Source organism: Saccostrea echinata, unplaced genomic scaffold, assembly GCF_033153115.1.
Source record: "Saccostrea echinata isolate AGI-Se365-2 ecotype Australia unplaced genomic scaffold, CSIRO_AGI_Sech_v1 ptg000051l, whole genome shotgun sequence".
In the NCBI taxonomy this organism is placed as follows: Eukaryota; Metazoa; Mollusca; class Bivalvia; order Ostreida; family Ostreidae; genus Saccostrea; species Saccostrea echinata.
The window spans coordinates 4,555,001-4,580,414 of record NW_026889800.1 but is presented as its reverse complement, the minus strand read 5'-3'; the positions used below and the strand labels follow the sequence as shown (position 1 = coordinate 4,580,414).

At 34.9% G+C, this 25,414-nt stretch overlaps 2 protein-coding genes across 2 annotated transcripts in view; one reads left to right on the top strand and one right to left on the bottom strand.

Moving 5' to 3' along the window:
• Window positions 1-25,414, top strand: part of LOC133203497 (leucine-rich repeat serine/threonine-protein kinase 2-like) — a 93,319-nt gene that overhangs the window by 37,777 nt on the left and 30,128 nt on the right. Inside the window, exons 30-51 of the mRNA XM_061339271.1 lie at window positions 44-198; window positions 1,185-1,308; window positions 1,531-1,642; window positions 1,748-1,819; window positions 3,266-3,373; window positions 4,859-4,954; window positions 5,172-5,314; window positions 11,478-11,601; window positions 12,584-12,776; window positions 16,839-16,935; window positions 17,229-17,283; window positions 17,659-17,784; window positions 18,022-18,177; window positions 18,541-18,644; window positions 19,744-19,844; window positions 20,346-20,446; window positions 21,014-21,082; window positions 22,598-22,686; window positions 24,192-24,319; window positions 24,584-24,690; window positions 25,046-25,113; window positions 25,318-25,414. The exon at window positions 25,318-25,414 is cut by the window's right edge and continues 33 nt beyond it. Of these exons, the coding sequence (XP_061195255.1) occupies window positions 44-198; window positions 1,185-1,308; window positions 1,531-1,642; window positions 1,748-1,819; window positions 3,266-3,373; window positions 4,859-4,954; window positions 5,172-5,314; window positions 11,478-11,601; window positions 12,584-12,776; window positions 16,839-16,935; window positions 17,229-17,283; window positions 17,659-17,784; window positions 18,022-18,177; window positions 18,541-18,644; window positions 19,744-19,844; window positions 20,346-20,446; window positions 21,014-21,082; window positions 22,598-22,686; window positions 24,192-24,319; window positions 24,584-24,690; window positions 25,046-25,113; window positions 25,318-25,414 (2,425 nt within the window). The remainder of the gene's footprint in view (window positions 1-43; window positions 199-1,184; window positions 1,309-1,530; window positions 1,643-1,747; window positions 1,820-3,265; window positions 3,374-4,858; window positions 4,955-5,171; window positions 5,315-11,477; window positions 11,602-12,583; window positions 12,777-16,838; window positions 16,936-17,228; window positions 17,284-17,658; window positions 17,785-18,021; window positions 18,178-18,540; window positions 18,645-19,743; window positions 19,845-20,345; window positions 20,447-21,013; window positions 21,083-22,597; window positions 22,687-24,191; window positions 24,320-24,583; window positions 24,691-25,045; window positions 25,114-25,317) is intronic.
• LOC133203674 (uncharacterized) lies at window positions 6,061-7,737 on the bottom strand. The gene has a single exon (XM_061339439.1). The coding sequence runs from the start codon at window positions 7,729-7,731 to the stop codon at window positions 6,061-6,063; it is 1,671 nt and encodes a 556-aa protein (XP_061195423.1). The 5' UTR covers window positions 7,732-7,737.

Sequence of the window (25,414 nt, the reverse complement as noted above, 5' to 3'; positions counted from 1 at the left end):
AAATGTCTCACTTGATGAATTGTAGATAACTTTTTATTTACAGTAACAGCCTGGATAAGTTGACTGACAAGGACACACTAGGACTGGTCAGCTTAAGGAAGCTGGAATTGAATAAAAACAAGCTAGTGGAGATTCCAGAGAATTTCCTGTGTGAATGTCCCAGGATGGAAGTACTAGAGGCAGCCTTTAATCAAATTGGTAACAGTTATAACATCCTAATAAATATACACGTACATTACTTCACATTTGTAGAGGTTACTGAAGTGTAGCCTTCAACAATTTTATTTTGAGTTGGTGGTTGATATTATTGTCATTTACTTGCATATGATATTATATTTTTGAAAGTAAATGTTGACATATTTGTTAAATGCTTTATAGCTCACCTGAGCCGAAGGCCCAAGTGAGCTTTTCTCATTAAAATTTATCCATTGTCTGTCCTTGTCTTCATCACTGTCATAAATTTTCAACAATTTCATCTTCTTTTCAAGAACCACTGGGCCAATTTCAACCAAGCTTGCCACAGAGTATCCTTGGGTAAAGGGGATTCAGATTTGTTCAAATGAAGGATCACACCCTCTTCCAAGGGGAGATTATTAGAAAAAGTCAAAATTGAGTGGGGTCATTTAAAAATGTTCTTCTATAGAACCACTTGGCCAGAAAAAATGAAACTTGTATGAAAGCTTCCTGACATCGTGTTGATTCAAGTTTGTACAAATCATGACCCCCGGGGTATAGGGTGGGGCCAAAATGGGCCATCAAAGTTTTATATGGAAAACATATGAAAAAACGTTAAAAATCACAAGAATAGCAAAGCAAAGCCATGATTAGTCATATTTATATGAAAGCATCCTCAGGTAGTGTAGATTCAAGTTTGTTCAAATCGTGACCACCGAGGGTAGGGAGGGGCCACAATAGAATATCAAACACATATAAAAAAAAATCTAAAGCCATGATTAGTCAAAGAAATATGGAAACATCCTCAGGTAGTGTAGATACAAGTGTAAATAAGTCATGCCCCTTCTCCATCCCCCCCACCCCCCAGGGAATTTTAATCTTTTCAATACTGAACTGATTTTTGCTTTTTCCTGGCCAATGTGCTCGGGAGAATTTTGGCCCATGGGCCTCTTCTGTAATAATGAATATCAATCCTGTAGACTTATATACATTATTCTGATAAATTGTAGAGAAACTGCCCAGTGAGAGAACTGCCAAATATCTTCCAAAGCTTGCCCGTGTAAAACTGAGAGATAATAACATCACTGGAAAAGATCCATTGTTTATCCCCAAATTTATCCTGGACCTGCCAATGTGAGTGAATCATTAGCTCATACGTGTATAATTACAGACTGAAGAAATGTGTAATTTTTCTGGAAGTTCTGTAATTAGAATAACCCTGACTTCACAGGGTTTTCAGGGTTTGATAAGAGTGACAACCTGCTTGATTCTCCACTGAAATTTTTGTCAATGTTATTTATTTATTGTGTGGTTTTAACAGCATTTTTTGATACAATACGATGATTGTCTTGACAGGCTGAAATTCATTGACCTCAATGATAATAAGTTGATGGGCCTACCCAAACCAATCTCTTGGAAGTCACAAATGTTGAAAGAGATCCTAGTGTCCAGAAACCAAATATCCAAGGTTAATTTATATTGATTGTAAATTATGCTATTGAAGATGCAACCTTGAGAAGAAAGAGACACATTTACTAAAAACTCATAATTAACATTGTCAATTCTTCTGTAGATAAATCTAGAGGGAGGAAAAGCTTGGAGCAAGCTTGAGTCATTACATTTGTCCAAAAATGGTTTGACTGAGGTAATCATACAGAAAATCTGAGTTTTAGCTCACCTCAACAAAGTTGGGGGGAGCTTATGTAATACCCTCTGCATCAGTGCCCCAGGCTAAAATTTTTGGAACAGATTTCTTTTCAAGTACTATGCCCCATATTATGAGAGATGCATGGACGATGCTTTTAGAATGTTTCATTGTACCAGTCAAGGTTTCAGATGCAGTAATTTCAGCTATAGAATGACCAGATTAATGTTTTTGAGCAGGTCTTATAAGTCAAGCTTACCCACAAATTTACATCTGTTTATTTTGTAAACATACTAATTGATTGAATCTACTGTATAAACGAGTAAGCCACAAAATTACTTCATCATGAACAAATAAAATTTTGCTTGATCCCCATAGAATTAAAATGAATCCACAGTAACTATAAGCCCTATGGTGACCAAACTTTTATGGATGATACATCTAAGGATGCACACTACCAGTCTTGCTTCAGATGCTGGATCTGACCTACATTTTCCAGATGAGTGACCAGGTTAATGTTTTTTGAGCAGGTCTGTTACCAATAAACTAAATGGCCTACCTGAACCAAACTTGCATGGATGATGATGCATCAAGGGATGCATTATCAGAGTTGCTTCAGATGCCGGATTTGACCAACATTTTCTGGATGAGTGAGCAGATCAAAGTTTTTGGAGCAGACTCATTCCAGTGTAAGTCCAAGCCTTATCTAGACCAAACTTGCATGGATGATGTATCAAGGAATGAACACTTTCAAACTTGCTTCAGATGCTTGATTTGACTTGCATTTTCTGGATAATGAGTAGTTTAAATTTAGAACAAGTCCATTCCCAAGTAACTGCAAGCCTTATCAGAGAGTAAATGTTGCATCTAGGGATGCACACTACTAGGTTATTAGTTTAGTATGGGACTTTACCTTAGTTAAAGACTTACATTCATTGAGGTGAGCTTTGTAATCTCTAATTACCTATGTTTTACAATCCAAGTGAGGAAATCCTTTTTTCATGGTAAAATACATTACATCATTTCGTAAGTTCTAATGGTCAATACAATGACCTTGTCAGCAAATACAATTTATCATTGAGTCAAATGCTGACTGACGTTTTCATACTAATTGTTAGGCCATTATATACAAACTGAATTGTCTACGGATTTTACCGTTATTTCCCGATCATGACAAGGAGCACACGGCAGGTGTGACCGGTCGGCAGGGGATGCTCACTCCTCCATGGCACCTGATCCCACCTCTGATGTTTGGAGTTCCGTGTTTGCTCTGCTCCTATTTTGTATTGTTTATTGGACTTTTGAGCTTGAGCACTGTTCGTTATTTCCATATATTTCATCAACATAGAAAAGAGGTTTTAATACCTGAAACTTTATTCCTGATGATTTATTAAAATTTTCTTTATTACAGGTACTGGGTGACATTGATATTTTATATTCTTACAGATACCAAGTGACATTGGCCAGTTGAGTTCGTTAACATCTTTAGATGTGAGTCACAATCCCCTGACTACGCTACCTGATGAACTCGGAAAATGTCATAAAATGTGGGAGGTAAACATTGTGTTCCCATCATAATCTGTAACATATAATGTAAATCTAGCTATTTTCATAAATGCCTTCTTTATGTGTATACTAGATGAAATCCTGCGCAAGCGCGGGGAATTGAATTTATACCACTACCGACAGAAAATATATCGTAGTTTTTACTGACAGCCTACAGGCTTACAGCAGGAAGAAATAATTTGTTCAAAATCCCGCATGAAGTACATGTAACGTCTCCACCCCAACCCCCCTTTTTTGTAAAAACTTGAAAAATAACAATTTCATTAATTGACGTTTATTTTGAAACCTGTAATACTATGTTCTGGATATCGTACTTTAGATGCTCTTATTTCAATTCTGTCATGGATAAAAGCAGCGAATATGCACATTTTACTGATAAATTGATTTTTTTTGGGAGGGGGGGTAAAAATTTACAGGTACTTGGGTCTTGGTTTATAAATATGTATGTGCCTTATTGATATGTAAAAAATGTACTTTACTTTATTTTACATATCAATAAGGTACATATACATATTTATAAACCAAGACCCAAGTACCTGCGGAAAAAATAGTTTTAACTCCCTATGAATAGGTCGAGCACTTGATACAAAGACTGTATTCAGAAAAAAAAACCCTGAAATGTATTAATTAAAGCACAAAAATTTACAGCTTCAATTGTATTTGAACAATATCTTTTTTATCAATTTTCTCTTTTCATGTAAGCAAGTTTATTACGAAGTACAACTTGTATTTCGGGTTCGTTGCCACGATGCTATCAGTAAGAAATATATACAAATTTTACCGATAAATTTATTAGGAAAACCTACTACATATATGTAATAGTCTTTCGATATATAAATATATTCACAACTTATAGTGTTATCAATGATTTACCATTATTTCAATGACCATTCACACAAAAGCTTTTTTTATGTTCATGCAGCTGTAATCGCCTCGTTTTTCTTTTTAACATCGGGCTCGATGCTATATGATGTTCTAGAAGCTTCCGTCAACATTAAGATCGGCGAATTTCGAAAATAATTTGCACATTTCTCTTTTTAATTGGTTTTCACAACTTATTTCTTTTATATCATTTAAATCAAGTTTTGATTGAATAATTCAGTGATGATGTTTTATGAAATAAATAAATGATTGCTTGTTGTCAGTTTCATTAAAAATTGCCAGTAACTTAGATCCGCCAACCGGAAACGCCACCGTACTCACGTTTTTGCTATTTCATGGCGGTTTATAGAAAATGAAAGTATACTTTTAATTTAATGTACGATACTTACTATGGGAGTGAAATCTAAATATAGTTTACGGACATCATCTTGTATATATTGTATTGTTAGAGGAGTAATTAAGAAGTCTGGTGCACCCCTTTCGGAGTTTATTTGCAAAATTTATTAATTTATAAGTATAGATAAAGATGTACTGTGAACATTTACATGTATGACATAAAACTAAACTGTATTTTCTTTATTTTCAATTTAGTTTCCATTGCATGGACTTAGCCTAGACCTTGACCCTGGATTGTTGAAAGGAAAGGTCAAAGACCTGATAATATATCTACACAATCGGCTAAAAAAGGTACATGTACAGCAGTTTATTGTGCTGTAGCATTAAGTACATATGGATACAGGTTTATTAATATCATAATATGTGTAGGTACATGTACATGGTTCAAAATATTATGCTAGCCTGATAAATTTTGATTGAAAGTCGACTTTAGTCTAATAAATTCTGGAATCGTAGAGGATGAGGCAATAAATGTGCATATATTAAACATAACTATTTTTTTGTCTAGGCCACAGAGTACTATAGAATGAAGCTGATGGTTATTGGGTATGCTGGACGAGGTAAAACCACTCTACTGAGGGCTCTGATGAAGAAATACAAGACGCCCCACACTAATCAGGCCACTGTAGGGGTCATAGTCCAGGACTGGAAGTAAGTCATTAATTATACCCCCCCCCCCTCCCAACACACACATACACACACACTAACTAAGCCACTGTAGTTGTCATAGTCCAGGACTGGAAGTAGATCACTACAGAAACACCCCCCCCCCCCCCCCACACACACACACACACACAAACCAGGCCACTGTAGGGGTCAAAGTCCAGGACTGGAAGTAAGTCACCAATTATATCTCAAAGTCCCCAACACACATACACACACATTAGTTAAGCTACTGTAGTTGTCATAGTCCAGGACTGGAAGTAAGTCACTAATTATACCTCAAAACCCCCCTCCCCCTCTAACCAGGCCACTGTAGGGGTCATAGTCCAGGACTGGAAGTAAGTCACTAATAATACCCCCCCCCCCCCCCCCCCACACACACACACACACACACTAACCAGGCCACTGTAGGGGTCATAGTCCAGGACTGGAAGTAAGTCACTAATTATACCTCAAAGTTCAGGGGTCACAGCAGAATTAAGTGATATACTCTACCACTAGGGCTGTGTATTGAACAAAAAATTTCGATATGATACAATATTTTTTATAGGCGATATTTGATATATTGCATTATTTAACAAGTCTATCAAAAAGTCTCATATATATCATTTATAGCATAAATTTTGTAAAAACTGATTGTTTTATAATCCATTTCGTAGTTCTTGTCTCACTGACAGGTGCTGTAGTTCAACCAAACATGGTAATATTAGTTCACTGTATGGTTATCAGGTCTCCTACAGGTATCTGATTTTCTTCACTTTACCACTGTCTGTCTCAGCCACTAAGAGATTGTTACTGGTGTCTACACATAAACCGTATAAACCAAATAGATAACAGTTATCAATATAACGGAGGAACTGTCCGTCCTGATCTAGGATGTGGACACAGTGGTTATATGTGTCAGCTGTCAGGATCTGACTCTGACTGTCTGTAGTGATGCCCAGTGGTTTAAATGATCCCGGGGTAGTAGAGGGATGACCAGTGTATCTAAATCGGAGTTTTCCGGCCTGATTGACCACCACTACTGCTCTAGCTCCACAGTCAGACACACAGATATCCAGGTTCCTGTTCTCACTGATGTATTTAATGTAACAAGAGATTCCAAATGAATACAGAGGTTTACCTTCATTATCAAACTGAATGGTTTGTTTTTGTGTGGATCCAGAGAAACGGACAACTTTAGATTGTTCTTCATCATCACTGACCATAGTAACCAGGAGGTCACCAGAGGAGGTACTACAGACATGACAAGGTGTCCACCCCTGTAGTCTGATCACTTCCTGTATCTGTTCATTCTTCACTAGGTTGACAGTTCTTGTTTTAAGGTCAGTATAAACTATATCTCCACTCCTTGTCACTGCTATGTCCTGTGGCCAGTTTCCTGATTTGGTTTGAATTGACTTGAGTAGTTTACCTTGGAGGTTGTAGAGTTTTATGACTTTGTCATAACCGCTTGTCCAGATTTCTTCATCCCTGAGACAGGTAACACTGTATAGATTGTACCCGGTGTCTATGGTTGTGACAACTTCTGGTTTATCAAGCAGTGGTTTGACTGGAGGACAGGATACAGCCTCTGATGTATTCATTGTGTAGCCATGTTCTTCTGTTGTCATGGATAATGCTGACAGAGAACCAAACATTTGATAGAGCTGTTCTGTGTCGATCTGATGAAAAGAAAAACTTGGTAATGCTATATCAACTTTAGGAGGTAAACGTCTGAATTCAGCATTCCTGGATTTGTACATAGATATCAGAGAGACATCATTGGAGTCCAGTATTTTCTTCAGATCAAATACACTCTGTTTTTGTTCGAGAGTTTTTTGCTTGATTTCATTTTCCTGTTCTTTTAGAGCAGCCAATTGTTTATTTTTCATTTCATCAATTTCAGATTTTAGTTTATTCACAATGATATCAATTTCTAAGTGCCAGTCTTCTCCTTGTTTGGTGACAGCTGTTTTCAGTTTCTCGTAATGTTTTTCTAAGTTTACAATTTCAAAATTTAAGTCTAATGCTATTTCTTCATATGCAGGATAAATTCTTTTCTCCAGTTCTATCAAGTCTTTTTCTAAATTTTTTGTTTTAAAACTTACTTTCACCAGAATATCTGATTTGTCATGTCCTTTGTGTTTCCCAGAGGAGATACAGGTAGAACAGACAGGAATGTCACATTTCTCACAGTAAAGTTCACAGTGTTTCTGGGTGTGATTTTGACATTTTGGGTAGTTAGGAGTAGAAGTTCTGTCTTTGTATGGTACAACGTTGTGTCTTTGGGATGAATCAGAGAGATGCTCCGCTACACAGGCCTTACACAGGTTAATCTGACAAAGTTCACAATGACTCTGTAATGCAGTTGTTTGACACAGATCACAGTAGAGGAGTAATTGAGCTCTGTCCAGGGGGTCCATAATAGGTATCTCAGTCACATGATGAGGACAATGCTGTAAAAGAAATTATGAAGTACTGTCATAACTATTGAGCGATGTCGTTTCATATATTAAGATTTTTAAGACTTGGAAACAAGAGACATTATTTAATGAAATATGGAAATAACAAACAGTATTCAAGCTCAAAAGTCCATTAAACAATACAAAGTAGGAGCAGAGCAAACACGGACCTCCAAACATCAGGGGTGGGATCAGGTGCCATGGAGGAGTGAGCATCCCCTGCCAACCAGTCACACCCGCCGCGTGCTCCTTGTCATGATCGGGAAATAACTGGAAATTCCATGGACAATTCAGTGTGTAAATAATGGCCTAACAATTAGTATGAAAAACGTCAGTCAGCATTTGACTCAATGATAAATTGTATTTGCTGACAAGGTCATTGTATCGACCATTTCTATAGTTTGGCATGGATAAGTAAGGTTGGAACAGATTGTTGAATTTATTAAATTAAAGAGGTTTAATTTATGATACCTGTACATAGTATTTATAAAAATGGAATTTTTATCAAAGACTGATAAAGATGAACAACTCTGGAACCACTGGGATATGATCCATCATATTAATATGCAAGCATTCCAAAGAAATGTGGATTCAAGTCTTTTCAAATCTGATAGGCCACTGGTACTAGGATGGGGCTAAATTAAGGTTCTAAGTTTGCATGAGAAATGATAAAAACAGAGATTTACTAAAATATACTAATAAGCAAACATTTCCAAGTTGTTTGGATTCAGGTTTTTATGCCCCGTAATCGAAGATTCGGGAGCATATAGTTTTTGTTCCGTCCTTCTGTCTGTCTGCAAAAACTTTAACCTTGCCCATAACTTTTGATTGGTTGGAGCTATGGCTTTCATTTTTCACTTGTGTATTCCTTGTGACAAGACCTTTCTTTGGGTACCATCATATTTTACCCTTTGACCTTGACCTTGGAGTTTGATCTACTTTTGCAATATTTAATGAGACTTTAACCTTGGCCATAACTTTTGAACAGTTAATGTTTGGGCTTTCAAACTTCACATGTGTATTCCTTGTGACAAGACCTTCCTTTGGATACCAACAAGTTGGACCCTTTGACCTTGACCTTGGAGTTTTTCCTACTTTTGAAAAAAAACTTTAGCCTTGGCCATAACTTTTGAACAGTTGGTGCTAGGGCTTTCATACTTCACATGTATATTCCTTTTGATAAGAACTTCCTTTGGATACCAACAACTTTGACCTTTTGACTTTGACCTTGGAGTTTGACCTACTTTAATTTTGAAAAAGTTAAACCTTGGCCATAATTTTGAAACAGTTAGTGCTAGGGTTTTTGTATGCCTTGTGACAAGAACTTCCTTTGGATACCAAAAATTTTGGCATTGACTTTGACCTTGGAGTTTGACCTACTTTTAAAAAATTTCAAACTTGGCCATAATTTGAATGTTTGGTTTTAGGGCTTTCACATTTCATGAACATGTGTATCACTTGTGACAAGACCTTCCCTTGGGCACCATTTAACCTTGATGTTTTACTTACTTTTAAAAAACTTTAACCTTCTCCATAATTTTTCAATGGTTGGTGCTAGGGCTTTCATGTTTCACAGGTATATTCCTTGAGACAAGACCTTTTTTTGGGTACCAACATTTTTGATCTCTTGACCTGGAGTTTGACTTGCATTTGAGAAACTTTAACCTTCAGCATAAGCTGCCATACAGGGGCATCAGTGTTTTACAAACACATCTTGTTAAAAATTTTCTTTTTAATTTATGGAGCCTGGGGTAAGGATAGGTAGTACGACTAAAGTTGGATATCAAATGTATAGAGAGGACAAAAAATCTCCAAAACAGCCAGGGTTATAGGCACACTGATATTGAAGCATATCAAAGTTGTATTGATTCAAGTTTGGTTAAGACATGACCCATTTGAGCTAGGATTGGGCCACAATATGTTGTCAAATTTTTCCTGGGAATAGAGACGAAAAAAAAAAATTCTTCAAAAATCTGATGATGTCAATAATTAGAGCAAAGCCAAAGTGACTCGTGTGAGCTTTGTGGCTCTTGGGCCTCTATCTTATAGCTTGCCTTTCCTAACACAGTGGAGTTACAATCATTGATTCAACTGAGAAGTCCTATTGAGCATTGAGGCCCGTAAGCCTTACAGATTGTTCTTAAAAAGATCCAAGTGTTTGTGAAAGCAAAGTTGAAACTCCATATATTGAAAATATATTGTGAAAATCAACATTGTAAAATTTAAAGGGAAGTACATTCAGAATCAAGCATGCATTCAATTCTTTTATTTTTAATTCTATGATGTAAGGACTATTATGAAATACCCTGACAGGTACATAATATATCTAGATTCATGATTTTGTTTTAATGTATTTTGTATACAACTAAAAATCAGGAAATATTTGTGATTAAATGTATTGTACAGTTGCCCTTATAGGCACACCACTCCTGTATAAAATGTGTGCTGCATTAAATTGATGAAGAAAAGACTGTTTAATACCATCATGGATAAATCTGATCTTTGACACCCACATAGAAAAATCTTGATTAAAAATTAACTCTGACTGTCTCACAGAATTTTGTATTTTGTAAAAATGTGATCTTCCTGTGACCTCTGTATTCCTATCACTTAGAATCAATACTTATTTTGTAACCAGAATGACAACAGGTTTCTGATCATGAACTATTGTCTTGTTCTAAGAGAAACCCCAATCCAGGGTCCAAAAACCCATCTTGTCCTTGAACAGAATTCTACCTCTTCAAATCGTTGGTATAATATGATATTAACCCACCTGTACCCTTTTGCTTAAGACATTTATAAATTCTTAAAAACAATTTATGATGGATAAATTTGATGTTAAGTTTTGAACTTTTGAATGAAACAAATATTGAATTATACACCAAGAGAATTCAATCTGAAAAATCATTATCAAAGCTTACAATTCTGAAAGATCTCACCTGTAAATCTAAGATGGTTTCCTTATATAGCTACTGTTTAATTAACATTTAACTTCCTAGTCTTAATTCCTGTCATGTGATTTAAATGCTGCTAGAGTTATCCAGGGTATTGATATTTTTGACAAAGTTAAATATGTCAATCAGGACAAAGATATAATGATTGCCTGTACTTGAATTCAGTTTCTTTAATATATACACCTATAAAAGAATTTTGTGGAGGTATATGGTAATAACCTTGTCTGACTGTCCTTTTGTCCATCTGTTTGTATGTAGACATTTTCAGCTGACCTTTACTAAGTTGGGGGAGCGATCAGACTGATCTCCAAGGTTTAAGTTTTTGGAGGAGATCATTTATTTCCAAGTAACTCTATGGCCTATATTGATCACAGCTTTATTGATGATGCATTCCGTTTGTTTCAGTGTACCAGTCAGGTTTCAGATACTGCATTTTCAGCGAACACTCAATAGAAAAATATTCAGGTTTAATTAAGTTTTTAGTAGGTTCATTCCCAAGTAACTATAAGTCCTATCCAGACCATTTAAGGATGCACACTGTAAAAAAAAAATCAACTTTAGTGAGACTTAGCCTTACTTGTACATTTAATTAGATAATATTCATTGAGGTGTGCTTTATAATCTTTGAATGCATATGTTTTTACTGCAGTTAATATCTGAATCTATGTAATTCTTGTAGAATTTATATATACCTTTGAACTTGAACACTGGTATTTTCACATTGATTTAATCAGGCATTAATCTGTTCTCTAGGTATGAGAGACGTCGTGAAAACAAGGGCACAGTAACATACACCCTGAGTACCTGGGATTTTGCGGGACAGGAAGAGTTCTACAGCACACATCAGTGTTATCTGTCCAACAGAGCCCTCTATCTGGTAGAGTTATCTCCTCTTTTATCAGCCCCATGTTTTATTATGTCAAACATTTATTGTGTAAATTAATGTACTTCAAAGCCATTCAATGCATAGGGATAATCAAAAGAATCTTAGACTAGCTTTAGCTTAAAGAGGCCTGGACACAGTTGCATTGTTTACATTTTAAATTTCTATGCTTATTCAAAAAAATAAAACCCATTAAATGAACTGAACTTGAATGAATTTTCTTAGAATTCAATGACAGTGACATTCTTCTTTACATCACGTCAAACATCTGTTTTTGTAAACACTGCACAAGCTCTGTTATTGTTAATGTTTACATTTCACTGGGTATGTTCAATTTAATTGTTAAACTCTGCACACATCAGTGAGCACGGACTGACAATACTGGTGAGTTGGTTTTGCTTTTTCACTTTCTACTCTGAATTTTGTGGATTATAGTTTTAATATTTTTTCATGAATACATTAATACATATACACAGCAAAATTTCTACTTTTCTTAAGTAGTAAGGTTAAAGTTCACTTTGTGATAGTGCAAGGATGTGTCAATCAAATGTGTCCCAAAATTTGCAGTTTCAATAATTTCCAGATAAAAAAAAGTTTCTGAACACACTTCTAATATATAGTTCTGCGTGAAATCCTATAGCAACATAAAAGTCATGATATTATGCAGAAAATTTGAAAAAAAATAACTTCAAATCAGTGTCCACGCCCCTTTAATGAACTCAGTTTTGTCACTATTGACATTTTTTGGCATTAAGCTTGTGCAAATTCCAAAAAAATGACAATTTTTTGGGGAAAGTATCTGACGAGTTCCTGGTGTATTTATGCAGAAGTTGTTTACATTTAGTTGTGTAGTTAAAAGTTCAAAATGAAGCTAAACTCAGTCTCTATACATGTGAATGTCAGGTTTTTACTTTACTAATAGTATGACTTTACTTGGGCTACAGTAACTATATTTAACTTGATTTGTACTCTGTAGGTAGTGTGTAATATAAAAGGGGGGACATCTGAAATTGACCAACTGAAGCCATGGTTATGTAACATCCAGGCAAGAGCCCCAGGGTGTCCTGTTGTCGTGGTGATGACCCACCTAGACAAGGTCCCTGAGGAAAAACGCCCAGAACTGGTAGACATGATGACCGAGAGACTCAACTATATCATTTCTAAAGGAGGTCAGTACGTAATTGCAACAAGTTGGAACTCTACCAAGCAAAACTGGTCCCTATAGTGTCATGTCTATCAATGCACATGTAATGCTGTAAATCACTTTTAGCTCACCTGAGCCGAAGGCTCAAGTAAGCTTTTCTGATCACTTTTTGTCCGGCGTCCGTCTGTCTAGCTGTCCGTCTGTCTGTCTGTCCATCTGTCTGTAAACTTTTAACATTTTCGACTTCTTCTCAAGAACCACTGGGCCAATTTCAACCAAACTTGCCACAAAGTATCCTTGGGTGAAGGGGATTCAAGTTTGTTAAAATGAAGGGCTACGCCCTTTTCCAAGGGGAGATAATAAAGAATTAGTGAAAAATTAATAGCATCTTTTAAAAATCTTCTTCTCAAGAACCACAGGGCCAGGAAAGATGAAACTCATGTGGAAGCATCCTCAGGTAGTGTAGATTCAAGTTTCTTCAAATCATGACCCCAGGGGGTAGGGCGGGGCCACAATGGAGGATCAAAGTTTTACATAGGAATATATAGGAAAAACCTTTAAAAATCTTCTTCTCAAGAACAGCAAAGCCATAATGAGTCATATTAATATAGAAGCATCCTCAGGTAGTGTAGATTCAAATTTGTTCAAATCATGACCCCCGGGGGTAGGACGGGGCCACAATGGAGGATCAAAGTTTTACATGGAAATATTTAGGAAAAACCTTTAAAAATCTTCTTCTCAAGAACAGCAAAGACATGTTGAGTCATATTTATAAGGAAGCATCCTCAGGTAGTGTAGATTCAAGTTTGTTCAAATCATGACCCCCGGGGGTAGGGCAGGGCCACAATGGAGGATCAAAGTTTTACATAGAAATATATAGGAAAAACCTTTAAAAATCTTCTTCTCAAGAACAGCAAAGACATGTTGAGTCATATTTATAAGGAAGCATCCTCAGGTAGTGTAGATTCAAGTTTGTTCAAATCATGACCCCCGGGGGTAGGGCAGGGCCACAATGGAGGATCAAAGTTTTACATAGAAATATATAGGAAAAACCTTTAAAAATCTTCTTCTCAAGAACAGCAAAGCCATAATGAGTCATATTCATATGGAAGCATCCTCAGGTAGTGTAGATTCAAATTTGTTCAAATCATGACCCCCGGGGGTAGGACGGGGCCACAATGGAGGATCAAAGTTTTACATGGAAATATTTAGGAAAAACCTTCAAAAATCTTCTTCTCAAGAACAGCAAAGCCATGATGAGTCATATTTTTTTGGAAGCATCCTCAGGTAGTGTAGATTCAAGTTTGTTCAAATCATGACCCTCGGGGGTAGGGCGGGGCCATGATTGACTATCAAAGTTTTACATAGAAATATTTAGGAAAAATTATAAAAATCTTCTCAGGAACAGCAAAGCCCTGATTGATCATATTTATGTGGAAGCATCCTCAGGTAGTGTAGATTTTATTTTGTTCAAATCATGACCCCCGGGGGTAGGGTGGGGCCATAATGGAGGATCAAAGTCTTAAATAGAAATATATAGGATAATATCTTGGAAGCATCATCAGGTAGTGTAGATTCAAATTTGTTCAAATGATGACCCCTGGGATAGGGAGGAGCCACAATGGGGGATAAAATTTTTACAAAGGAATATATGGGAAATTTTTTTTGAACATCTCAAGTACAAGAAAGCCATTTGTTATATTGACATGGAAGCATCATCAGGTAGTTTAAAATTCAAGCCCCCCCCCTCCCCCCCGCGGTGGTAATCTTTTCAATACTGAACTCGTGCTTTTGCCTAGCCAGTGTGCTCAGGTGAGCGATGTGGCCCATGGGCCTCTTGTTATTCATGTTGAGCACTGTATTTTTCATGTATTTATGTGAGACTATCTGCTTGCCAAAATTTAGTTTTCGTTATATAAAGTATATTTATTTTATTAAAGAATAATTATATACACCAATAAAAAAAAATTCATGAAAATTTTTGTTTCATTCATTAAGGAGGGATTCTTGTCTGGTTTCTGACAAGATGAAATATTCCAAGTATATTTGCTTGAATGTCTTATAAACTTAGCTGTAATGCATTTAAAAGATCATATCTTTCTTTACTTATCATAATTGTACAATTTTAAATAGAAATGGTAAACTGGGTTTGAAATCCATAAGGGACTATATTTTTGGCGCAACTGCGGCGTATGAAAATATCTCCTTTTCTGCCTATCAAAATCACTTACAGAACATTACATGTTGTTAATGTTTTTAAACAATCAAAGACCTGAAGAAATTTTGATATGTAACTAAAATTAATAATAATGCCCTAAAGTTTTAAAGCATAGCAAATAAAAATGGTTTTCTAAATGAACTACAATCTTGTTAGCTTTTGAAAGCCTCCAACCTTACAACAGATTTGAGCAAAAAATCAGTTAAAAGTTTTTTTTCTCTCTTAAGCCAATTAAAAAAATATGTGTGGTTCCGGTTACCCGACCATCCCTATTTTACACCCCCAACCCTAAACTTTTTTTCCGGCAATTTTCTTTTGTTTTTTTTCCGGAATTTTCCCAGCTTTCCATGATGGGCTCCGGGATTAGTTTTAGTTTTAGCAATGGCGGCCACCACGCAAAAGATCGTTTCAACACTTACAAGTGTTCAATTGATAGTGTTAAATCTAAAGCAAGTTAGCATAGCGCAGAATCATTCCTTTTTTTCAGCACCATGTTTTTTTGCTTTGTTTTGTTTTTGCTTGCCAAAATGAAATAAATCTACGTTCACAGACAGCTGGCCAGGTAATATGCCTTTGGGAGTTAGGGCATGAGAAAACATCATTTGATTGCATTGATTACGCAAGAACTAGCCCAATGCATGTGTAAGATAGATTAACTTGTAAATTATGAAATAATTTAAATCAGGATCGTTTCTTTTAAACCAAAAGTAGAACAAAAAACAGTTGAGGGAAAGTGAAAAACAAGACAGCTGATTTTACCTGAATAAAGTCAACTCACATAGTACCAATATATATATGAGAAATGAGCTTGGAAGTATAAAGTCTTCAATGAGGCAAAAAATGTTCATTGTAAGAATTTAACATTTTCACAATATTAAATATATTTCCTCTGACAGCTCTTAGCAGTACTCTATGCCTGTTTTCTAGTTTATAATTCAAAATTTATTATTAAATAAAATAAGAATTACTCTGGATAAAAGTCATTAATTTCATTTATAAAAAGGATGTTCGCCTCAAACTTTTTTTTTACAAAAAAGAAATTAATAAGATTATAAGAGTGTTTATTATTTTTGATTTAAAAATATTTGTTTCATATTTGTAACTAGGGTGTCCCTACCAATGTTGACTTGTATATTATCATGCCACATCTAAACGCCACTTGCAAAGCAGTGATAGGAATTATTTAGAAAAATCATTTTGTAAGAAAAAAAAAAAAAAAAAAAAAAAAAAAAAAAACCTACCTACCTACCCTAATTTTTTTGGAGGTGTAACCGGAACCACACATATTTTTTTGTTTGGCCTTACTAAACGGTCAAAGCTTTTTGTTTTTGTATCATTTTGTATATTTATATGACTACTTTACCATATGTAAAAATAAGAAATATTTAAATATAAGAAGTATATAAAAATAACTAATATATCCTAAAAAATTAAGAAAAACAGAGGAAATCCGAATCAGCCAATATCTATATAAGTTAATGTCAATTAATTTGGTAGAATCATCTGATAGACCTGATATGGTAACATCTTTTTGTGCAAAAAGAAAAACATTTTATCTTTTAAAATAGTAGGCATCATATGATTAGCAACAGTATTTTTTTTTACTCTAAATGTCAAGGAAAAAGATAATGACCTTGACCTGACCTTGTTTCTAAAATAAAACGGTCAAATTTAATCTAATTGATACCATCACTTAGTGATATTGTCTTCTTGAATCTATGAAAATTTCATTAATTTTTAAATACAAGAAATATGAGTAGAATAAGAGAAGAATCCCCCCTTAATACCAAAAAGTTCCCTGAAAATAAGGTGTTTGGTGATCTACAGTATCCTTTAAGTCTGTTATGGTTTATGTATTTCTTGTTTTAGGATATCCAGAAGTCAAACACTGTGAACCAGTGATATGTACCACAGAAAATCCAACTATAGATCAGCTGAGAGAAATTATCAAAAAAGTTGTAGATGAGTGAGTATAAACAGACTAAAACAGTATTTGTTGATTTACCGAACTGTTAGCATAAATAAAACTTGTAGTCATCACTATGTAAGTATGAAAAAAGAAAAAGGATTTAGTGATAGATTATGTTATTGATCAAAACACTGTCTTGCTAAGAAATCCTAACTAAATTTGCCTGATTTTTTAAAGTGTAATTTTGATAATACGGTAGTACTTGTTACAGATAAGGTAAACATGAAGTAAAACAGATGATGACACTTAAGAAGACTGTTTTTGTACTAATTATCTTTGTTCTTTTTCAGGTACAAGGTCAGAGGACAGTTTGTGATGGGACAGAAAGTACCTGCCAGCTATGTGGTCAGTTAGATTAATGTGTGTTGTAGAATGACTATAAATTTTTAAAGAATTAAGTTTAAGTGTATAATGTCCATACCCATTCCATTACCCATTGGAGTGTTAAAGAATCTCTCTGAAGAGTTTTCTAGCTTTAACAACCAGCTGAGGCAGGTTCCAATGTCGTGTAGAAACACACATCTGAAAATATTAAATTCTGTAAATCCTTACAGGAATATGAACCCCAAACCTGTTTTTTACAATACTGAAATAGGCCACTGAGCATAAAGTCAGTATAAAGAGTTAACTCATTGGTAAAAAATTACTACAGCCATAACAATTATATGACTGATTGATACATGTATGTTGTATGCCCCTAAAATCCTATTGATGTTTTAGAAATTAGCTGATTTACTGGCAGAGACAAAGAAGGTAGAGAGTTCGTTCCCTGTGATAAAACACAACCAGATGTTGAAGATTGTTCAGGACGCGGCCCTGGATCTGGATGAAGAGGAATTACATCAGGTATCTTATTGATGGATAAGTAGGTTTGAAAGACTAAAGTTTTTACCTTTGGATTTGTCTATTTGTTGTTCTTGCTTAACGTTTTTTCTGAACACATATTGGTAGACTTTTACATGTGCTATATTTCACTGGCTGTGAGATTTCTACATGAACTTAATTTTTCAGACTGAGATTTATATGTGAACTGTATTTCACAGGCTGAACCTAGGACAGCTACATGAATTATATATTTTACAGGCCGTGAGGTTTTTACATGAATGTGGAGTACTGTTGCATTACCCAGAGAAAGCCCTAGATCTAAGAGACTATTATTTTATTGACCCCGGTTGGCTGTGTAGGATGATGGCACAGGTCGTCAACGTACATCAGATCAATCCATTCATCAAGAATGGGGTAAGTATTATTAAATCAAAAAAAAAGATCAACTGAATTATCAAATGTGGGTTCACATTCATGTTTTATTAATTCATTGTACTTAATTGTATACAGCTGTCTGGTGTAATACCGTATAAGTGAATTTTTAGCAAGATGCAAATTTAGCAATATTTCCTAAAAAAGTAAATATTTTATTTAAGCGAGAAGTAATTTTAGCAATTTTTTGATACATATCTATTGTAAGATAAGGATAACCTTCGATGTGAAATGAATTGTTAGCGATATTGAATTTTAGCGATCTCAACAACCTTGCTAAAAATGCCAAAATTGAATCCTTGCTTAAATTTCTGCTTATTATGTGTATATTTTTTGTCTTTGTAGATTTTAAGAAAAAAAGATGTGAATTTGCTGTTTACAGGGAAGAAAGTGGAAAATTTTGTGTTTCCCAGGGATCTGATTCCACAGTATTTAAGGCTACTTGAAAAGTCAGTCAATGACATGTCTTTTTATTTTATATTCTGTTTTGTATAGATAAGTCTAAGAGTGCCTCTAAGTCAATCATTTAATGAAATAATTTCTTTACATTGGCATCAGTTAAGTTCATTTAACATATCTAATTTTATTTCATAATGCAATGCAGTTAAAAATTGTGTATCTGAAAAGATTATGCAGAAAACAAAGATTGTATAAGTACCAAAAGGGGGGGTGTCAACAATTTGACTGATTCTTTTCTGCCAGGGATAGACATTAACTTTCAGATTCACTTGCCCGAAGGGCAAGTGATCTCAAACTTTGACTTGTCCGAATGAAAAACTTGGTTGCCCAAAATTAAGAAAGAACTTGAGAAGAAAATTATTTATTACTGTAAACGTTATGATATAAAAAATGTGACCAAATACACTACTGTCAATTTGACAAGTTGAGCTACGTGAACAAAATTTCGGTGCTGCATTAGTACATAAATGTATACCACTGTACTTGTAAATTCAACCTGTTAACACACACTGCCATGCAGCAATAACCCCCTTTTCCTTTTAATATAATTCATATTTTAAAAAATTATTTTCGGTAGGATCCTTTTGTGAATCGTGATTTTCAGAGATAACTGTGAAGCAAAGCTAAAGGAAGATAGTTGCTACGAAACATACATCTTATCTTGATCACGATACACCGTGTTACACTGTACTTACATTCTGTGCGTGAATAAATAATCTAATTTCCTTATAAGAAGTTTACACAATTTTGTTAGACGTAGAGCGTATTATACTACGAAAGAAAATAACGAACCCGATTTTTAAATGAACGGTATAATCCAGAAACGCTAGCAAGGAATTCTGAATGCAAAAACATTGTCAGTTGCGGAAATCAAGTGTTCAATTTATTGTTTTATTTATAAATTAATGTAAACTAAATAAATATGTACATCTGTATAAAAAAAAATCACTTGCCCGATCGGACAAGTACGTCGACAATTTCACTTGCCCGAACTGATAATTTACTTGTCCCGGGCAATCGGACAACCGTTAATGTCGATCCCTGTCTGCACTGCAAATTGTGTGATGAGTTAAAAAATTTTCTAATAAGATTTGAGATAGCTCTACCATACTCTGATGAAGAGCTTCTGATTCCTTGCCACCTGCCAGAAAAGAAGCCTCATCTCAATATGCCAATGTTATCCAAAAAAGGTAGTCTTGATCTTTTACATATTCATAGTTGTCTGATTATATATTGTAGTGCAATAATGTTACTTTAAAATTTATTTATATCTCTGAAATAATATAAAAGAATGTTACCATTTAAATAATCTGTCTTGAGTACAGCTGTATAAGATTGTAACTTCTTAACCAGCTTGCCATGTCTAGGTATCAGTGTTCTCAAGTTTCCTGTGAGAGGACAGGAAAGTCACAGAAATCCATCATCATTGAACATTTATGTTTAATCTTATTAAAAAAAAGGACAGCTTGGTATAGAAAAGTTGTAAATCAAAATTGCTGCATGTATACATGTATTTATTAACAAAATTGCTGCATGTATACATGTATTTATTATCAAAATTTCATAGAAGATACAAATATAATTTTGAAGGAAGATGGTTTACCGTATACCAATGTTTTAAATGCTGTCCATTAATTATGCTCTAGTGGTATTTTCAGTTAGTGACTGTTTTCTGTCATTCTCTTTTCCAGACAAAATCTGTCGTTACTATATGATGGCTTACGTCCCTTTAGGAATGTGGTCTCGACTCATCACTCGCCTAATTGTCTTCTCTAAAAGTCAGGTCACAGAGGTACAGTCTTATTGTCACAAAATGTAATAGAAATCAGTCTGTGATTTGTTTATAGAATTCATGTACCATACAATGTCTGGCAGAAAATAAATTTATTATGAATAATATTTTAAGTTTACATTCATGCATGTCTTCAGGGGCAGACAAATCCCATTGCCCGACGCCCGGGACTAGTGAATTTTAGGGATGGGCAAGTGAATTTTTATTAACCACTTGCCCGAGGGCAAGTGACTTTTTCATGAAAAAAAATAACAAGTTTTAGTTTTAAGTGGAAATGAGCACTTGTAATAATCATTTTTTGTCTTCCTATTTTCATAGTTTATGGTGGGGCAAGTAAAAATTCAGGTAGGGCAAGTGAATTTTGACCATGTACTCGCCCATGGGCAAGTACTTAAAAAATCTATTTGTCAGCCCCTGTGTCTTAGTTGAAAACTATGAATTATTTTGAAATCAACTTTGTACCAGATATAGATATACAAATAATTTTATTGTGAAATATGTCATGAACAAGTGGACAAAGCTATTCAAGGTCATGGTACTTTAACATTTCCATGCATCTTGTTTAAGGTGTTGGTTGGAGGACATGAACCAGCCTTGACTTACTGGAATAAGGGCATTTTCATGTTCTGGAGTAGAGTAAGGGTTTTTTTTAAATCAGATTTTTATTAGCTCACCTGAGCCAAAGGCTCAAGTGAGCTTTTCTGATCGAAATTTGTCCATTGTCTGTTGTCGTTGGCGTTGTCGTAAACTTTTCACATTTTCATCTTCTTCTCTAGAATTACTGGGCCAATTTCAACCAAACTTGGCACAGAGTATCCTTGGGTGAAGGGGATTCAATTTTGTTCAAATGAAGGACCATGCCCTCCTCCAAGGGGAGATAATTACGAGATAGCAAAAAATTAATGGCAACATTGAAAAATCTTCTTCTCAAGAACCAATGGGCCAAGAAAGATGAAACTCATGTGGAATCATTGTCAGATAGTGTAGATTCAAATTTGTCAAATTGTGACCCATAGGGGTAGGGTGGGGCCACAGTGGACAATCAAAGTTTTACATAGGAATATATAGGATAAATCTGTAAAAATCTTCTTCTCAAGATCTGCAAATATATGGAAGATCTTCAGGCGGTGTAGATTCAAGTCTGTTCAAATCATGACCCCCAGGGTAGAGTGGAGCCACAATGGACAATCAAAGTTTAATATAGGAGTGTATACAAAAAATCTTCAAAAATCTTCTTTTCAAGAACAGCAAAGGTATGATTGGTCATATATATTTGGAAGATCTTCAGGTGGTACAGATTCAAGTTTGTTCAAACCATGACCCCCGGGGGTAGGGTGGAGCCACAATGGATGATCAAAGTTTTACATGGGAATATATAGGAAAAATCTTCAAAAATCTTCTTCTTGAGAACAGCAAAGCAATGATTGGTCATATTTATGTGAAAGTATCTTCAGGTGGTGTAGATTCAAGTTTATTCGAACCATGACCCCCGGGGGTAGGGTGGGGCAACAATGGACGATCAAAGTTTTACATAGGAATATATGGGAAAAATCTTCTTCTTGAGAACAGCAAAGCAATGATTGGTCATATATATGTGAAAGTATCTTCAGGTGGTGCAGATTCAAGTTTATTCAAATCATGACCCCCAGAGATAGGGTGGGGCCACAACAGATGATCAAAGTTTTACATAGGAATATATAGGAAAAATCTTTAAAAATCTTCTTTTCAAGAACAGCAAAGCCATGGTTGGTCATATTTATATGGAAGCATCCTAAGATAGTGTAAATTCAAGTTTGTTCAAATCAATAACCCCCAGGGATAGGATTGGGCCACAATGAAATTTCAAACTTGTAGGGAAAAAAGTCACAGTAAGTCAAAAAAAATATGTAAGCATCCTTAGTTAGTGTATATTCAATTTTGTTCAATTAATACCCCCACTCTCTTTTTGGGTTAGGTAGGGGCCACTTATGCATTAAAGATTTTCAATACTAAATTGATATTTGCTTTTTTCCTAGCCACAGTGCTCAGGTGAGCGATGTGATTCCTGGGCCTCTTGTTGAAATTTACTGGAGAAGTGAATAAATGATGAATCAAGATTTCATTATTACATGTTCCTGAATTATGATTAAGATAATTGTGATGACTTTATAGGAGACATTCTGTTTAGTGGATTCTGAGGGGATTTCAGGAAACAAGGAAGAAATAGCTATAACAGTGCCTATTTCTGGACAAGGGAGAATGTAAGTTTATCTGCAGTCCATTACAAAGATTTACAGTGTGTAATTTTATATTCTGACCTCAGATATTTAAATGAAATCATCGAAATGTTTGAAGACTGTATGATGTAAACAGTGTGTGAAATAATCGTGTGCCTGGCCACCTGAGAAGCATAAATTTCACTGCTGGCAAACAATTTGCTAGTATCAACACCCAACTGGGAGTGTAAACCAATTAAAATTGAGATTGATAAATCTGTCTCATGTCAAATAATAGTGCTGGTAGAACTGGCCAGTTATATTATCAGGATCCAAATTATAAACATGATATTGAAAGAGGTAGTTATTTTCTCAGGGCTAGTAGATCTTTGGCAGGGCTGACAACTTTTACTAGTGGTCAGCCTAGCCAATTTCATAGTGAGTTTCAAACACTGGATGTAAATAACATGTAGATCTGATTAAACAATTTTATATTCAGTATAATAAATATGTGATATTATGATTGTTTTGATTACAGGATCTTAAGTTTGGTAGTTAATTATATGTTGTTGGCTGTTTACAGGATCTTAGGTTTGGTAGCTGATCACATGTTCTTGTCTGTCATATTTACAGGATCCTAAGTGTGTTAGTTAATTATATGTTGTTGGCTGTTTACAGGATCTTAGGTTTGGTAGCTGATCACAAGTTCTTGTCTGTCATATTTACAGGATCCTAAGTGTGGTAGTTAATTATATGTTGTTGGCTGTTTACAGGATCTTAGGTTTGGTAGCTGATCACATGTTCTTGTCTGTCATATTTACAGGATCCTAAGTTTGATAGTTAATTATATGTTATTGACTGTTTACAGGATCTTAAGTTTGGTAGTTAATTACATGTTGGCTGTTTACAGGATCTTAAGTTTGGTAGCTGATCACATGTTCTTGTCTGTCATATTTACAGGATCCTAAGTGTGGTAGTTAATTATATGTTGTTGGCTGTTTAGAGGATCCTAGGTTTGGTAGCTGATCACTTGTTCTTGTCTGTCATATTTACAGGATCCAAAGTTTGGTAGTTAATCACTTGTTGTTAGCTGTTTACAGGATCCTATGTTTGGTAGTTAATCACTTGTTAGCTGTTTACAGGATCCTATGTTTGGTAGCTGATCACTTGTTGTTAGCTGTTTACAGGATCCTATGTTTGGTAGCTGATCACTTGTTGTTAGCTGTTTACAGGATCCTATGTTTGGTAGCTGATCACATGTTGTTAGCTGTTTACAGGATCCTATGTTTGGTAGCTAATCACATGTTGTTAGCTGTTTACAGGATCCTATGTTTGGTAGCTGATCACTTGTTGTTAGCTGTTTACAGGATCCTATGTTTGGTAGTTAATCACATGTTGTTAGCTGTTATATTTATAGGATCCTTTATGTTTAGTAGTTGATCACATGTTCTTGTCTGTTTTATTTACATAATCACATGATTGTTGGCTGTTTTTTGACAGGATTCTAGAATAAGTAGTTGATCACATGTTGTTGGTTGTTTTATTAACAGGATCCTCGGTTTAGTAGTAGACCACATTGATGGCCTAATAGAGGAATGGTACCCAGGTCTGACCACCATTGACCCGATGCAGGGACAAGACCTCCTAGAGAAGTTTGTTCCTTGTTTCATGTGTACAAGTATGTATGACAGATTTCATAGAGTTAGTATAACAGTGTACATGTATGTATATTACTAAAAAAAAACCCTTTTGTTTATTGTGACATCTTAATATGAGAAGCGTGATATCTCCATTATGATGTCACAGGAACCAATCAGTGGCTTGCTAGGATTTCTTTAGCTTTTTAAAGAAAAAAAGAATCAACATGTGGTAATAATAAAACATAGCAATATTGAAATTCTAATAAGTATATGTACTTTCAATTTTTTTTTTTTCATTTAAGGAGATCCACCCCACTTCTTTAAGGTAGAGGACTTGTTACAAACATCAGAGAGCAGTAATGAAGTGATATGTGACCAGTGTAATAATCTGGTGTCTCTCTCACAACTTGTAAGTGAAATCGGTGTAATAATTGATGTCTTTATTACAAAATGTGTTATCTATGTATCTCTCAGAGCGTGTCGGTTGAGAACATAAAAAAATGTTTATTTGCTTCAAAAATGTCTCAAAAAGTTTTCAAGTTTTAATGAAATTTTAACAAGATTCTTAAATGGATCCTTAATTTTATATGGAAAATTTTGTTTTGAAATGTTTCATGAATACATGTATTGCAGTAAAGAATTGTGAACTCTGTTGCTATGTGCTTGAAATTAACACTTTAATTATAATGATGTAAAATAATTTCTGATCACAGCTAGGGCCTTGACAATGTAGCTATAAATCTGTAAATGATTTCTAATTTCAGGCCCCTGACATTGTGATGAGTGATCTCCCCTCACATCTTCTGATCAGGAAATTAGATTTCCAGGAGACGTGTGTACAACAGTTTGTCTTCTTCAAACAAAACAATCATTGACAATATTATCATGAATTATTTCAGACTCTGAAGTTTAATTAAGTCATTTTGAGTGCATGTGTCCATTTCAAGGGGATAGAATTACAAGGACTCTGAATTTCAGTATATTTGAGTTAAATAAAAAATGTATTGCTGTGAAAGGCTCTTGTGATTGTTTTTAGAGCTGCTAACCAGCTGGGAGATGGAGGCTTTGGTAATGTGTATCAGATGACATATCAGGGACAGGAAACAGCTGTTAAAGTCTTCTCTGCCATAGGA